General features: G+C 40.9%; 1 protein-coding gene across 1 annotated transcript in view; it reads right to left on the bottom strand.

The window, feature by feature from the left end:
- Positions 1-17,119, bottom strand: part of SPEF2 (sperm flagellar 2) — an 80,431-nt gene that overhangs the window by 57,584 nt on the left and 5,728 nt on the right. Inside the window, exons 3-6 of the mRNA XM_066339609.1 lie at positions 16,398-16,644; positions 12,302-12,439; positions 11,204-11,283; positions 10,158-10,371 (exon numbers count right to left, since the gene is read on the bottom strand). Of these exons, the coding sequence (XP_066195706.1) occupies positions 10,158-10,371; positions 11,204-11,283; positions 12,302-12,439; positions 16,398-16,644 (679 nt within the window). The remainder of the gene's footprint in view (positions 1-10,157; positions 10,372-11,203; positions 11,284-12,301; positions 12,440-16,397; positions 16,645-17,119) is intronic.

Here is a 17,119-nt window from a genome sequence, read left to right as displayed (position 1 = left end):
ATGAAAAATCCAACTTGATTGCATATATTATCTGTGAAAAAATTCTATGAAGAGGTCTAGATCTGTCCTACACAATGCAGCCAGGACACTTGTAATATAATTCTAATGCAAAGCATTAGAATTGTTGTAATTGCAATAATAAGAGCAAGAACTCGCTAAATAATATAGATATTTAATGCTGATGTTGGCGAGAAGCCAAACAAACAAGTAAATCTCTTTCCATATTTTTTAAGTTCCTTTCCCTTCACAACTGCTTGGAATAAAGTACATTCTGATTAAATTCTGGTGAATTGAAAATATTAAGCTTATACAAAATACCATAACATTTTCCTTATTTTAGCCAAAACGTGGGCCTTGCCTTCTGCTTTCTTAGTGCTGAGTCTCATGACAATGCATGACAGTCTTATTGACAAATGTGCACTCCTCTCCTGCCTTAATCATAATAAAGTCCTTAATCTGGATGCTACATTACCTCTCTACAAAGCTTTTCATGAAATGAGGATCTAATTTTGAATTAGACTTGTTCTGTTCTTTATCTGTACTGTACTATTTGTAAGTTTGTCTATGGAGGGAATTATCATCATACATACAAATGAAATGGAAAACAATGCAGTCATAACTTCATTCTATCTGCCATTTGATATAGTTCAGGTGATAAAATTTTCCAATAGTACTGCCTACTGAAGAGTTAATCTGTCCATTTTCTCTTACCTTCATACACTCAAGGCAATAAGAGGAGGTACAGTGCCCTTTGATCCACTGTTTCATGGTACTTAGTATTTCAATTAAGATTTCAAAGAGCAGAGGTTACACTTCCTATTGCAAGTAAATATCCTTAATTTTTTTCAATAGTTGCTGCTTACCCTCAACCATAAATTATTACAGATGAAATAAACCTTCATCAGGTGAAAACTGATGTTAAAATCCTTATTTTCAGGGAATTGAAGGAGCCACCCTAACAGAGTTGTCATTTTTCATACTCAAACTATCAACTGAATGGTGCAAGCAGCTGGTCCAGTGAGAAATTAAAACACCTTCTCTAGGTGAATCTCCTCTTCATGAAGGAAACTGGAACATACTGCTTTAGAACACTTCACAGCAGCCAAAACAGATCTTTTCAAAACGGTAGATAACTTCAATATTCCAAGTGATCAAATACTTTGGCATGCTCACTAGGCCTAAAAAGAGCCAGCAGGAAATTCTTGATGAACAAGAAAAACAGAAAAGGCAATTAACTCAAAACTACACAGCAGATAAAAAAGGATTCAGAAAACCAAACTCCAAACTCATAGTTTCAGAAAGGATCCTCATTGGATAGGGGAGTGCAGCATCACTAGCTATCCTTCATAGAAAAAGGAATGCTCAAAGTACTCAACCCAAATGCTGGCAAGTTCTGAAACTTTTGAACATACAAGGACACAAAAGAAAAATTGCAGAAAAAGTTTTTAATCTAACATTTTGCATCAACATCTTAACAGAGAAACTGTGAAGTGCTTGAAGAAATCATAAATATCACAAATGGGACAACTTAGTAATACTTGGAAAAATTACTATTAAGAAGGCATAATAGACACTTTTTCCGGTTTACCTACTTAAGACAACAGTGGCATCCAGTGGCCAAACATTAGCGTGTTTTTGTTTCATTTTGTTCATACATAGTTACTATACCATGTTCTTTTGTTTTTCTATTTCCTAGTTTGATTTACATACAAGTGAGACAATTCTCTGATGTTGTGTGGTCATGAACTTATGACAAAAACTTAGAGCTTAGCATACATAAATCTATTTGACTGACAAGTAAAAAGTAGTAACAATTTGTTTCTCCTCCCATATTCACATTCTCAATTTACTGTTGATAGTAAATTATGTCTGATAACTTTTTAACTCAGAAATTTAAAATCTGAACAGCACATTAAAAATAACAAGTACAAATTACAAATAATTTGTTGAAATGCTGGAGATAAAGGTTCAGTTGGGATGAAGCCATACAACTGTCAAATACTTTCAACACCTGTCTATGAAAATTTGACTAGCATCATGCTGTGCTCCACCTAGAGTATGGCCATGTAATTGTAAAGTATGTTCTCTCCCAGGCCCTAGCTTGAAGTGTGTCTGTTGTGGTTTGAAAACAAACCAAGTGAGAGGCTCTAAGTCAGAAATAAAATTTAATGAGAAGAAAAGGAAAAAATAAAATAAAATAAAATAAATGTAACAATACCAAAAGAAAAACCACTGACAGAGTCAGAATACAACCTGATCAGGGTGATGGAAGAAGTCCAGATGAGGTGGTCTTCCTGAAGCAGTGATCTCGTAGAAAGGTCAGGTAGCTCCGGTCCTGTGGGAATCCATAGGTGAGGGCTGCTTCTACTGTCCCAAATCCCAGCTTACATCCAGGCAAGAATGCTTGGCTCCTCCCCGTGGGTGGAGCATCTCACAATGGGATGATGAGTCATGGAAGAGAGCCTTAATGGCCCATTAAAGAGAGTTAAGTCCCGGAGCAAGTTATCTATGAGTCATGCACAACGCATTGATGGGCCATTAACTGAAGATGGTGATAGAATACATCCTAAACTACAACCCAGGACAATCCACCCCTTATTCTATCACCATCTACAACATGCCCAAATCAATACATTCTTACAGAGGTATGCATATATACATACAGAATGAAACCTTACACACTGCTCTTACTTAAAATTAGGTCTCCCTGTGATACACAACGGTTTTCTCCATCTTTCCGCATTACCCACCAAGTGTAGCCAGGTCCTTGAGCAAAGACAATCCCATGGATGGGTCTGCCTTTGCCTGAAGTGGGATTAATCCAAGCACTCTTTTCTAAAATGCCCTTCATGTGTACCACAGGTACTTTGTCTCCATCCACTGTGTGTAAGGGTTCAGACTGGGCAGGACCACCTCGATTGATAGACCTTCGGGTGTTCACCATCCATGTGGCTTCGGCTAAGTTTAGATCCCAATTCTTGAAGGTTCCCCCACCAAGTGCCTTCAGGGCAGTCTTTAGTGGTTCGTTGCACCGTTCAACTTTCCCGGCAGCTGGTGCATGATAAGGAATGTGGTATATCCATTCAATACCATGTTCTCTAGCCCAGGTGTTTATAAGGCTATTTTTGAAATGGGTCCCATTGTCTAACTCAGTTCTCTCAGGGGTGCCGTGTCTCCACAGGATTTGTTTTTCAAGGCCCAGGATGGTGTTCTGGGCAGTGGCTTGAGGCACAGGGTTGGTTTCCAGCCATCCAGTGGTGACTTCCACCATGGTCACCATGTACCGCTTTCCTTGGTGTGTTTGGGGAAGGGTGATGTAGTCAATTTGCCAGGCTTCCAAATACCTGTACTTTAGCCATCATCCACCATACTACAGAGGCTTCACTCACTTGGCCTGTTTGATTGCAGCGCAGGTCTCACAGTTGTGGATGACCTGTGAGATGCTGTCCATAGTGAGGTCCACCCCTCGGTCAGGGGCCCATCGATATGTTGCATCTCTTCCCTGATGACCAGAGGCATCATGGGCCCAATGAGCTAGGAATAATTCTCCCTTGTGCTGCCAGTCTAGATCCACTTGTGATACTTTCACCTTGGCAGCTTTGTCTACCTGCTCGTTGTTGCAATGCTCCTCATTAGCCTGGCTCTTGGGTACATGCGCATCCATGTGTCAAACCTTCACGGTCAGCCTCTCTACTCGGGCGGCGATGTCCTGCCAAATGTCAGCAGCCCAGATGGGTTTTCCTCTGCGCTGCCAACTGGCCTTTTTCCAGCGATTCAGCCATCCCCACAGAGCATTAGCTACCATCCATGAGTCAGTGTAGAGATAGAGCCTCGGCCACTTTTCCATTCAGCAATTTCTAAAGCCAGCTGGACAGCTTTAAGCTCTGCAACTTGACTTGATCCACCTTGTTCCTTGGTAGCCTGTGCAACTTGTCATGTGGGGCTCCATGCTGCAGCTTTCTATTTCCGGTTAGCTCCTACAATTTGCCAGGAGCCATCACTGAATAGAGTGTATCGTCTTTCAGTCTCAAGTAGCTCATTATATGGTGGGGCTTCCTCAGCACGTGTTACTTGCTTTTCTTCTTCTTCTTCTTCAGATGATAATCCAAAAGTCTCACCTTCCAGCCAGTTCGTTATAACTTCCAGAATCCCAGGGCGATTTGGGTTTCCAATGCGGGCGCACTGTGTAGAGGGCAATCCATTTGCTCCATGTGGTATCGGTGGCATGATGTGTGGAAGGAACCTTTCCCTTGAACATCCACCGCAGCACTGGTAGTCAGGGTGCCAAAAGCAGATGTATTTCAGTGCCAATCACTTCTGAGGTGGCTTGAACTCCTTCATAGGCGGCCAAGATCTCCTTCTCTGTGGGAGTGTAGTTGGCCTCGGAGCCTCTGTAACTTCGGCTCCAGAATCCCAATGGTCGGCCTCGAGTCTCCCCAGGCACTTTCTGCCAAAGGCTCCAAGACAAACCATTGTTCCCAGCTGCGGAGTAAAGCACATTCCTCACATCTGGTCCCGTCCTGACTGGGCCCAGGGCTACTGCATGAGCAATCTCTTGCTTGGTCCGAACAAAAGCTTGCTGCTGTTCAGGGCCCCAGTGGAAATCGTTCTTCTTGTGGGTCACCAAATAGAGAGGGCTCACAATCTGACTGTACTCAGGAATGTGCATCCTCCAAAAGCCTATGGTGCTTAGGAAAGCTTGTGTTCCCTTTTTGTTGGTAGGTGCGGACATGGCAGTGATCTTGTTGATTATCTCTGTGGGGATTTGGCAACGACCATCTTGCCATTTGTCTCCCAAGAACTGGATTTCTTGAGCCGGTCCCTTAACCTTGCTTCTTTTAATGGCAAAACCAGCTTTCAGCAGAATTTGGATAATCTTCTCTCCTTTCTTGAAGACCTCCTCTGGTGTGTTCCCCCATATGACAGCGTCATCAATGTACTGCAGATGCTCTGGAGCCTTACCCTTTTCCAGTGCAGATTGGATCAGTGCATGGCAGATGGTGGGGCTGTGTTTCCACCCCTGGGGCAGTCGGTTCCAGGTGTACTGCACGCCCCTCCAGGTGAAAGCAAACTGAGGTCTGTACTCAGCTGCCAAAGGAATGGAGAAGAAGGCATTGGTGATATCAATGGTTGCATACCACTTTGCTGCTTTGGACTCCAGCTCATACTGAAGCTCTAACATGTCTGGCACAGCAGTGCTCAGGGGTGGCGGCGTGACTTCATTCAGACCACGGTAATCCACCATCAGTATCCATTCTCCACTGGACTTATGCACCAGCCAAATCGGACTGTTGAAAGATGAACGGGCCTTACTGACCACCTCTTGACTTTCCAGTTTACGGATCATCTCATGTATGGGAATCACAGAGTCTTTGTCAGTGCAGTTTCGCCAACGGTGTACTGTTGCTGTGGCAGTTGGTACTTGTTGTTTTTCAACTTTCAGCAGTCCCACAGCAGAGGGGTCATCTGAGAGACCACGCAAAGTATTCAACTGTCTGATGTCTTCTTTCACCACTGCGGCCATCCCAAAAGCCCAACAATATCCTTTTGGATCTTTGAAATATCCATTCCTGAGATAGTCTATGCCGAGGATGCATGGGGCCTTTGGGCCAGTTGTGATGGGGTGTTTTTGCCACTCATTCCCAGTTAAACTCACTTCAGCCTCTAATACAGTCAGTTCCTGGGACTCTCCTGTTACTCTTGTAATAGAAATGGGTTCTGTTCCTACATACCTTGATGGCATCATGGTACATTGGGCCCCAGTGTCAACCAATGCCGTATATTTTTGTGGGTCAGATGGTGCCAGGCCATCGGATCCACACAGTCCAGTAGATCCAACTGTCCCTTTCCTCTTCCTGGCTAGAGGCAGGGCCCCCCTATTCCTGGTCATCACATACATTGTTCTCTTCCTGTAAATATGTTGCTGAGGTCCCTTCAAGAGGATCAGTCATATCATCATTCCTGTACCGTCTGGAGTTCTGCGCACGAGAGACCGGACCAACATTGATTCTAGATGAGCTTTTTGTGGTAGGTGTTTCTCTTTTCAGTTCATGTACCCAGGCTGCTAAAGAGGAGGTGGGTTTTCCATCCCACTTCTTCATATCTTCTCCAGGCTCCTGAAGAAAAGACCAAAGGTTACCTCAGGGTGTGTATCCTCTCTCCCTGGCTGGGGGACACCTGCTCCTAATCGCAGAAACTCTCGTCGGCTCTGGTGAGATATTGTAAATTTCTTCCTTAAGTTCTTTTTTCAGTTTCTGATGGCCTTCTTCAATTAAGCTCCTGACTTGCTCAGCCAGTCTTGTTCCCACAGACAAGACATGGGCATGAACCTGGGCGGTGACAGTGTCCTCGTAAATCCTTAGTTTATTAGCCAGGACACCCACCTTGACCTCACCTTCTCCCCATTGCAGTGTTGCCAGGTAACATGCGTACATCTCTGGTCCAAGCTGTGCAAATCTCAACCACACCCATGATGGGCACTGGACATCATCTGGGCTCTTAGGAATTCTCTCGTCTTCTGCAAAAATGATCTCCAGCACAGCCAGTTCCCTTAGGCATTGGATACCTTGTTCTATTGTGTTCCATTTTCCTTGGTGCACTAGGAGGTCTTTTACAAAGGTATCTGTCTTTCACACTTGTTAACAGTCGCTGCCAGAGGCTGAGAGTTTCTTGGGTTTTTCCAATTCCCTGGTCAATGACCACATCCCGAGACAGTGATCCCAGTTGCCTGGCCTCAGTTCCATCCAGAATGGTGTCATTGGCTGCAGCGTCCCAGATGTGGAGGTGAGGATGGACTCGCTGGTCTGGCGGGTGAATTCCCTTCGCAGGTCACACAGTTCACCCAGAGATAGAGAGCGAGTGATGATCTCTGTCTCTGTCTCTTCAGCTGGGTGTGAATGTCCTGCTCCATCCTCGTCAGTCGCTATGTGGACTGATTTGCTCCTTGATTTCTTCTTCTGAGTGGTGGCAACTGCTACTGGTTTAGGCTGTTCCAGTTCAGTGACGGTTTGTGTGGAGATGCTGACAGCACTTTTGGTTCCTTTCTCCTCTGTGACAGTCTGCATAGATGAGGACACTGTTGCCTCACTTTTGGCTTCTTTCTCTTCTGTGATGGTCTGCGTAGATGAGGACACTGCTGCCTCGCCTTTGGCTCCCTTCTCCTCTGTGACAGTCTGTGTGGACGTTGATGCTGTTGCTTTGCTTCTTTTTACCTCTTCTACTTCTTTAAGAACATGCTGCATCACACCATGTACTGTTTTGATTCTAAGCATGGTGCATGCCGTACAGAGAAAACAAAGCAGGACTAACAAGAACATCATGCTGTCCTTGGCATCCAGAGGGTACTCAACATTTTCAAAAACTGCTGTGTCATTCCTGAAAAGGTGGAAAAAATCATTCTTTACTCCTCCCCACAGGGGCTGGGTAAGATTGTTGAGGCCCCAGACGAAGCATCCTAGACTAGAACAAGAAGAAAAACTGGGTACATATTCTGAATGATGTTCATTGCCTCAGAGTTTATCAAGCAATGGACATAATAGAGCAGTAAAGCAATTTTAGTACCATATCCTGGTCTAGGCAGGAGTATTAAGGCCGGCAGATAGTGCCCCACGTTCGGAAAAATATAGAGAGATAGGTATAAGACACATGTGAGCATGTTGAGCATCATAGCAGACAGGTGTCTTCCTCAATAAAATTGTAATTCTGACTTTTCTTATTGTCCCGGCCCAACACTGGGTGCCAAAATTATGTTGTGGTTTGAAAACAAACCAAGTGAGAGGCTCTAAGTCAGAAATACAATTTAATGAGAAGAAAAGGAAAAAATAAAATAAAATAAAAGAAATGCAACAATACAAAAAGAAAAACCACTGACAGAGTCAGAATACAACCTGATCAGGGTGATGGAAGCAGTCCAGATGAGGTGGTCTTCCTGAAGCAGTGATCTCGTAGAAAGGTCAGGTAGCTCCAGTCCTCTGGGAATCCAGTAGGTGAGGGCTGCTTCTACTGTCCCAAATCCCAGCTTACATCCAGGCAAGAATGCTTGGCTCCTCCCCATGGGCGGAGCATCTCACAATGGGATGATGAGTCACACAGGGGCTCCTTGATGGCCCATTAAAGAGAGAGATAACTCCCGGAGCAAGTTATCTATGAGTCATGCACAAGGCACTGATGGACCATTAACTGAAGATGGTGATAGAATACATCCTAAACTACAACCCAGGACAGTGTCAGAAAAAAAAAAAAGGATTTTGAACAAGATTCCTTTAATAAACTTTTAAAAATATGGTTATGAAACATGTTATAGCACTCGGAAGGGATGAAATTCCTTTCACTCTGAATGATCACATGCCGTGTTCAATATTCATGCAGTGGAGGTAAAACCCAGGATCAAACATATATAAACACTGCAATTTCAGCAAAACATTTCTGGTACAATATTTAATAGAGGGAAAACCAGTCTTGAACTATTTTATATATTCATTTACTTTTTAAAAGTTCATTTCTCTCTCCATTTCTCTTAATTCAAGTAATGTCTAATGTCTGAAATTTCACAAAGTTCTAACAAAACAGTTTTTCCTCTTCTAATTTAGAACCAAATTACCACTAAATAGATTCTCTGATATGCTCAGATTACTGTTTCAGTCAAATGCTTAATTGTCTTTCCTTCTAGTCCCTGCAGTCTGTGATTTCAATTGTTTGTAAAGCAAAGCTGGTTTTTCTTCCTGGGAAGCTAGGAACACCATTACTAGTTTTCACTTGATTTGGAGCCTCTCTGGAACCAGTCTGAGCTGCTGTATTCACCGAGTGCTCCAGAGACTGGTAGCCATGGATTTTGGAATCAATGGTCCACATTGCTGAGGCTGCAAGAGCTGAAGGCATTTGAGGAAGCTTTGAGACTACAGTGATTTCAGGCAAGTGGGTCACAAAACTTATTTAGGGCCTACGCATATCAACAAGAACATGATATAAATCTTTTTGAATAAGAACTCAGAGACAGGATATATGGAGAGACAGACCCTTGGTCTAAGCCACTACAGGTGTTTTTCAAGAATTTACGTCTGAGACAGACATTGAAGCATCTAACTCCTAGATGCTTACCCCAAGAGATTAAACCTTAATATTTCTAAAAATATCTCCAGACATTACATGCAAAAGCGTAAAAATATATACACAGGTAATAGCTTATATTTTCAGAGATGCTATACATCTGAAATGCTATAAGTATGAATTACTATTATTATTATTAATAATAATAATAATTTTGTTATTATTATTATTATTAGTATTATTAGTATTATTAGTATTAGCAGTAGATACAGGCTCAGCTACATATGTTCAACACATATGATCTCAACTAAGGACTCACAGGGAAATACTAAAATGAAAAACAACCAGAAATCAAAAAACCCCAGTAAGTTACAAGGCTGTGTTTTGATAGAATCATTATAAAAGAGACAATCTGTGAAATTAGCAATCTAAAAGCTGCTTTTTAAAGAAGGAATATATGAAGAAGACTCTTACAAGCCTTATGCTTTATAGGACAGGATTCAAACGTAATATTCTGCAACATTTAATTTTAGACACAACACAGACATTCCCCAGAGACATATCTTCTATTTCATAACACACCAAATACCAAAATACCAAATATCTGACCTGCAAATAAAATTTTGATTCTTTGTATCATCCAGTACAACCATTTCAGAATTCATCCATCCAGATCAAAACCTTCACATGACATATTTATAGATACAGGTTTTCCAAAAAGGAATGCCATGCTTTGTTGTTTAAATAAGAAACTTTACAAACAGTATACATTTTGATGTACATTTGATAGAATGCTCAACTTTTGGGGGAGAGAGGCAGGGATAGAAGGCAAGTCTGCAATGCATTTTTAATAATATTTGTTCTGCTCCCTAAATTTTATCCTCTTAGGTTTATAAGTACGGTGCATGACGTAAGGGTGGTGATGAAGAACAGCCAACCTTCCATATTTTTCAAGGGTTGACATAAAAGGTATTCAGACACAATTGTGTAAGTCCCTTTATTCCCTTCAAATTTTATTCAGCCTTCTAGAAGTACTCATTTCATATTTGTAAGCATATTTTAGATGACTAATTAAATGCATAGACCATGTGCTTCAGCATAAAATTTCTCACCTCTTGAGCCTCGTGTGCTGCTAACTGATCCACTAGCATTTTTCGCCGTCTCTTTGCTCGTTGTTCTCTAGCGAATCTATCTTCCTCTACGCGTTTTTGAATTTTCCTTATATATTCATCATCTGAATAAACATTTAACAGCTCAGTTTTCATCTCTTGTATAGTTTCTAGACTTGTTTCTTGAAAATTCTGTGTTTCCAATAATTGCATATCACTGATTGAAAAAAGAAAGATAGGAATTACCATTCTTAAGAGTCTTTTCATACAGATGCCTATATAGTTACATGCTAATCTAACAAATGTAAAACATCACTCTGTGGGCTCTGTGGCTACTTCTCGATGTTCTTGTGCCCCACAATGTTCAGAGGAAGGTTCCAGCACTGACTTGAGCCAACTAGTCACTCGTTTCTTCGTCAAACACAATACAAAGACAAATCCCACAAAAACAGGAAATTAGGATGACTCATAGAATGTCGAAGAGAGATGGGTTACTCTTCAATATAGCCATGCGCTCTGAGCAGTTTCACAGCTATTGATCACAGAAATATCCACAGCAGTATGCATGAGTGTCATATCTTCTAAGCAGGATATGCATATCACTAAGGGTGACAGAATGATAATTACTTGCAATCATTCACAAATAAATCAACATACAGATAAGTTTCAGGATAAAAGTTACCTCTTAGCCCTCTGAAATGTGTTATTCTGTATGCACATTCACAACCATTCCTATCTTGCTGCAAGGCTAATTGATCTTGCAGATACAATGACTAAAATGAACACAGGAAAGATGCATTTTGAGCCTTTTCTTGCTGCACATGTGGCAAAAAAATTGTAAAGGAAGCTTGAGCTGTGCCTACTACAACTAAAGGTAACTTAAAGACACTGCAACTGTGTTGGACTTGAAATCAGTGCTGGTACGACACTCATTCAAAGCATAATCACAGTTTAAACCAAATGAGACATTATTCTTTCTTCAAGTGGCTGTCTACATAGCAAATACTTGAGGTATGATCCTGCCTAACAGTTTAACATCCAAATGTTACCTGTCAGTCACATGGCTGTGTACTGCAGAGGCATTTCCTGTCACAGATTTCTCAAACTTTTCTATCTCCTTGTATACGGTCTGAAGAAGTAACACAAAATTTTATGTTTCCTTTCTTGTCACAAAGCAACATAAAGAAGGTTCAACAGAGCAAGTACTAGGGAATTACTTTTATGTCATGTTAGTACAATAGAAATGGTTACACCAAAAATATATGCACCAGCTAACCAAGAATAAAGGCAAGATGATTTCCATCTTACCTCTTTCACTTCCTTGCCCTCTTCCCCTTTCCTAGCTACACCTTCTTCCACCAGCCAGAAAATCCTAGAATTTCACAGCTTTCTGCAGGATAATTGTGATTTTTTATAGGGCTCTAGCAGAATATATAATTCTCACCATACGGAAAATTGAAACAAGGTACTCTGGAATATGATCTGCCTTAGGTTTGGTGGCTTGAATGTATCCCTGATAGTTATTCAAGTAACTGTCTTACTATAGGTTCCTAAACTCTAGATTTAAATATATCTGTTACTGTTGCCAGTCATAAAAAGTGGTAATAGTTGCACCCCTAATGACTTGAACTTGAATTACAGTCCAAGAAGTTTTTGGTACTAAATAATGCAGTTTTTTTTTTTTTTTTTAATTGCTGCATCTCTTGATTTGATTTAAGGTTATTGTAAATTTTAGCTGTTACTAACATTTAATAAGCATACAGTTTCATAGTGTGTTATAGAACAGTTCGAATATTATGGTGCAAAATGTTATCACTCACAAATCAAAAAGGAACATTAATGATTTTATTTAATGTATTCTTTCCAGTAGACTCATAGCTACTCTCAGCAATCAAATTACTACCTGTCTATGGTATTTATTCAATATGAAATTTTTCTTACATCAAAACAATTTTTATTTTAAAAAACCTGCAAAATCATAATCATGCAAATCTTCAGCCCAATTTTCACTGGTTGAATTGATATAATTTTGACAGTCAGTAGCTTTTGGATGGTGGAAGTACACTATTTGTAACCATAAACATTCTCAGAAATCATGAGGTTTGAGTTGATGTAATTAGCACTAAAACAATATAGATGATCATTACCTCTGCCTCCGTTTTCTTCTTTAAGAATCTTTTGGCTTCAAAAGATTTTATGGTGGGTCTTGATGGCTGTTTTTGATTCTGTATAACAGCTGTTTGAATCCTGGTCATTATTTCATTTTGTCTCCTTCCTATGTAATGCTGATATGAAGCAAATATAATTAAGCCAAAAATTATCTTTCAGGAAGAAACTAGAAGAGATTATCAGGCTGCAGACTTGAGCATATGGGCAGTGCTTTATAGGCTTTTAAGGGCTTTCATTGAATTCTAGCTCTAGTATGGTACCTGTTTCAGGTCTTAACATAGCACAGAAAATAATACCAATTTCCTGGTACAGAAACTGAGAATACTGTTAGGCAACACATTAGATAACACTAGCACATGTTGATCATTAGATGATCAAGAAGTTAACAAACATATAAATTACATCCATTTAAAGCGCACCAGACATGTAGGCAGGTAAAGGCAGAATAAAGAAGAAAAATAGCTATTATAAAAAGAAGTCAAAGATAGTTAAAAATATATAATACATCAAAAGAGATGGATACATCCAAAAATCTTCTTTTTAAATGTTATTTTGTATAATTTTTTTATTGCTTGTATTTTCGTTACTAGATACATGAAGGGACTTTTTTCCTTCTTGCCCATGTAGTGGCAATAGAACAGTTAAATAACCACAGTGAGACTCTCTCCCTTCGTCAGCCACATGAAATACACATCAAATTAGTCAACAACTTCTTCATCAGTGTGGTTCCACACCCTGAAACCTGGCCATTTCCTCTATATCAACTATAAGCTCTGTTGTGGATGAGTGTTACTGTGTCTAAAGAAATTTGTTCCTCCTTTTTTGCTTCATCAGAATAGCTACACAGAAATACTAGATGTTCTGAGGCCATACCCACTATAGATGCCCTTCTCCTGCCATTTCCTGCTTTTGTACAACACTCTGTCTTTTCTTCATCAAACAAGAATGACAGATGTCCTCTTTTTACAAGGACTTGTCAAATGCATGCAAGTTGTGAGATATATACTTTGTCTTCAAATCTATAAATACTTTCCATATTTACAACATGTGAATACTCTCTTAACATGAAGTGATTTTTAAACAGGAGTGTTTTTAAGGTCTCATAAGAGTACATTGGCTTTATTTCCACACATATCACTTTTCTTTGTTCTTCCATAAACATGAACATGTAGCACAGAATCAGGAAGTTTTCACACCTCATTAAGCACATAACCTTCAGAAAATACTTTTTCAGAAGTCTATAAAAATAAGTAGTCACTTTTTCAGTGTTTTCAGCTCTGCTCTTGTTGGAGGTTCTGAGCTCTGGAGGTTCTGAGTTATTTCAGCCTGGCCTTTAACACTTCCAGGGATGAATCGTCCACAACTTTGCTGGGCAACCAGTGCCAATGCCTCACCACCCTCACAGCAAAGAATTTTCTCCTAGTATCTAGTCTACTAGATACTACTACTACTACTACTACTACTACTACTACTACCACCACTATTACTACTAATACTACCGGAGGCAGTCCCCCATTTCCTGCTGCTCCACGCCCTCATAGAAAGTTCTCTGCATCTTTCTTGTAGGCTTCCCTCAGTTATGTCGGGTACTGGAAGGCTGCAATGAGGTATCCCTGAAGCTTTCTCTTTTCCAGGCTGAACAATCCCAGTTCTCTCAGCTTCTTCTCATAGCACAGGTACTCCACCACTCCAAAAATCTTGGTGGCCTCCTCTGGACTCATTGCAACAGGTCCATGTCCCTCCCATGCTGGGACCCCAGCTCTGGATGCAGAGCTCCAGGTGGGTCTCACCAGAGCAGAGCAGAGGGGCAGAATCCCCTCCCTCCCCTGCTGCCCACGGGGCTCTGGATGCAACCCAGGACACATTCCTAACCAGGTGCAGCACCGGCCCTTGGTCTTCATAAATCTCATCATGTTCCCATGGGCCCACTTCATGAGCCCATCCCTCAGTTCCCATTCTGCTATCCATCCACTCAAGACGTTGTGGAGTGTGAAGTGAAGAATGAGGCAAAAAAAGCTGAGTATCTCAGCCTCCTCCTCCTCTGTTGTTACCGGTTTTCCAGCATTGTTATTTGACCTTCTTTTTCTGCTTAACATACCTATAGAAGCTCTTCCTGTTATTTTTCATTTCCCTTGCCAAGTTCAGTTCCAGCTCTGCAGTGACCTTCATCACTCCATCCCTACAATCATACTTCATCTCTATACTCTGACTAGCTCACTGCCCCAGCTTCAGCCACCTGTGTGTTCACTTTCCCAGCAGTTCTGTAACTCAGACACGCCAGTCTCTTGTCTTCCTTCCCTGATTTCCTGCTCCTGGGGATTGCTAGCTCTTGCTCACTATGGAAGAATTCCTTAAAATCTGCCACCTCTGTTCTTCTCCCCTGTACCTAAGGGCAGCTTCCTAGGTGATCTATCTCCCTAAAGAGCTGGAAGTCTGCTTCCCTGAAGTCCAGGGATCTACCTTTACTCCTTACCTGATATCTCAGGACTAAAATGCCATCAACCCATGTCACTGCAGCCCAGGCTGCCTCCAGTCTTGATGCCCCCATTATCTTGTTTGCATTGGTGACCACCAGATCCAATATCACACTCCCTCTGATAGGACTGTCTATTACCTGCCTCAAGAAGTTATACTCCATTCCAGGAGTTTCCTGGATCACCTTCAGCTCCCTGGGCTACTTTCCCAGAAAATGTTAGGGAGGTTGAAGACTCTCAGCAGGACAAGAGCCTGCAAGCATGATGCCTTTTGTAACTGGAGCAGGACTTTGTCAAATAGGCTCACCTTAGTCAGGAAGACTGTAGTAAACACCAGCCACACGGTTCCATCTTTTGCTTTGGTCTTTGATTCTTATCCACAGGCTTTCAGCCTATTTATGTCTATCCCTCAGAGACAACTCTTCACATCCAATCCACCTCTTGATACAGAGGGCAAACTCTCAGCCTCTCATTACCCTCCTGTACTTTCTGAACAGCCCGTAGTCACACTTCAGTCACAGGATTTGTCCTGTGCTGCACCAGGGGAGGTAAGGAATAATTTCTTTACTGAAATAGATATTCAAAACCCCACAGCTTCATAGATATTCAAAACCCCACTGAACAAGGTCTTGAGGAACCTGCTATAGCTGGCTTTGCTTGGAGGAAGGGGGTGCATAAACTAAGTGAGCTCCAGAGGCTCTTTCCAACCTCAACTATTCCATGATTCAAATGCCATTCTGAACTTGTGTAAAGACGGGACCAATTCTCAGTTGCTCAATTTCTTTAAGCTATCACTCTGCAGCTGAAGGGCTATGTTGACTTTTCAGTACTATCTTTGCAAGTGATGGTAAACTTTCTGCTTGTAGGCTATTTTTCAGAAAGAGTGCCAGGAAAAAAAAAGTGACATTTCTCCCAGCTGAATTTAATTCATGATATACACCGTCTTAAAAACTCCTCATCCTGATAACAAATAATGGTCTGGACATACTGAATATTACTACTGAAAACAAGAAGCAGGTCTTTAACAGAATCTACAACATCAATACCGACTTCCTCTTAGATGTTCTCTTTTTCCTTTATTTTTCTCTCTTTGTATTTCTCAGCATATGGCTACTGCAGAACGGAATGAAGTATAAATATATGGAGAGACGTGCAACAGACTGGACCAAACCACTATGGCACAGAGCCTGACATATTTATAAATAGGTTTCCCAAAGGGAAAATTAGTCTGAGTTGATATCTAGACTACAGTGCAGTCTGCAATCCATAGTCATCAAAGGAGTAAAAAGGCAGCTGCTGAACAACTACCAGCTTTTGTTATAAAATTTCAAGTCTGGAGAAATCTTGAAAACAGAGCAGGTAACACAGAATAAAACAAAACAAAGAAACACAGAACGCAGAAGATCAATATCCTATTGAGTTCCCAATAAGCTGTGCAAACCCACTGTGTAAGACATAGAAAAGATCTGCTTGTTTTCCTTGTAAGTACTGGGTTTTGAATAGCAGATTTACAAAGTAGAGAGGGAAAGCACATAACATGGTTGAAAGGTATATGTAGATATGCTACCATTTTTGTATTTATACAAACAGGCATAGTTACCTCTCGATTTCCACTTTCAGTAGGCTTAAGTTTTGCAGTTGCTGCAGGTCTCACTGCTTCCACAGCTACTCCAGGGAGCTTTGCCTTGTTTTTTTCTAAAGCAATATACAATTCATACAAAAGACTTGTTGCAGCCCCATGCTGTCTTGTCATGATGTTTTGGGCCGTATTCTCATTAAACCGCACACCAAGCAGGTGAAGGGTGGGTTCCAGGCGAGAAAAATTGTTAATTTTTGCATCTGCACCTCTATATGATTAAAAACAACAAACAAACAAACCCAGAACATAAACTTATTTTCAACTCCAACTTGCTGCATTAAGCATGGTCTTGACACTTATACCAAGATAGGAGGTGAGAAAACAACCTACAGAGGACTTCCTTAAATAATGTGATACATGCTTTAGCTTAAGTTTTATACTGCTGTACAGGTAACTGCATTCATTTGCATTCATGCGCATAACTTTCAAAAAGAGAAGGACCACATTGGATTATATAAATTCTGATACATGTGCACACGAAGTGCATCTAATAGCAAAAGCTAATCTGCAACTGCATGCAATTGCTAATGATATACCATCCGCCAAACACACAAAGAGTTCGAACAAAGTTTCTATATCAGCTATATCAATCACTCAAACTCTCATCAGTTAAAACACAAGAAATTACAAAAAAAAAGTCCATATTATCTATTAACCCTTACAACACTTCAGCATATTTTTTC

The sequence above is a fragment of the Sylvia atricapilla genome, chromosome Z, assembly GCF_009819655.1.
Source record: "Sylvia atricapilla isolate bSylAtr1 chromosome Z, bSylAtr1.pri, whole genome shotgun sequence".
Classification (NCBI taxonomy): Eukaryota; Metazoa; Chordata; class Aves; order Passeriformes; family Sylviidae; genus Sylvia; species Sylvia atricapilla.
This window is presented reverse-complemented; position numbering and strand designations above follow the sequence as displayed.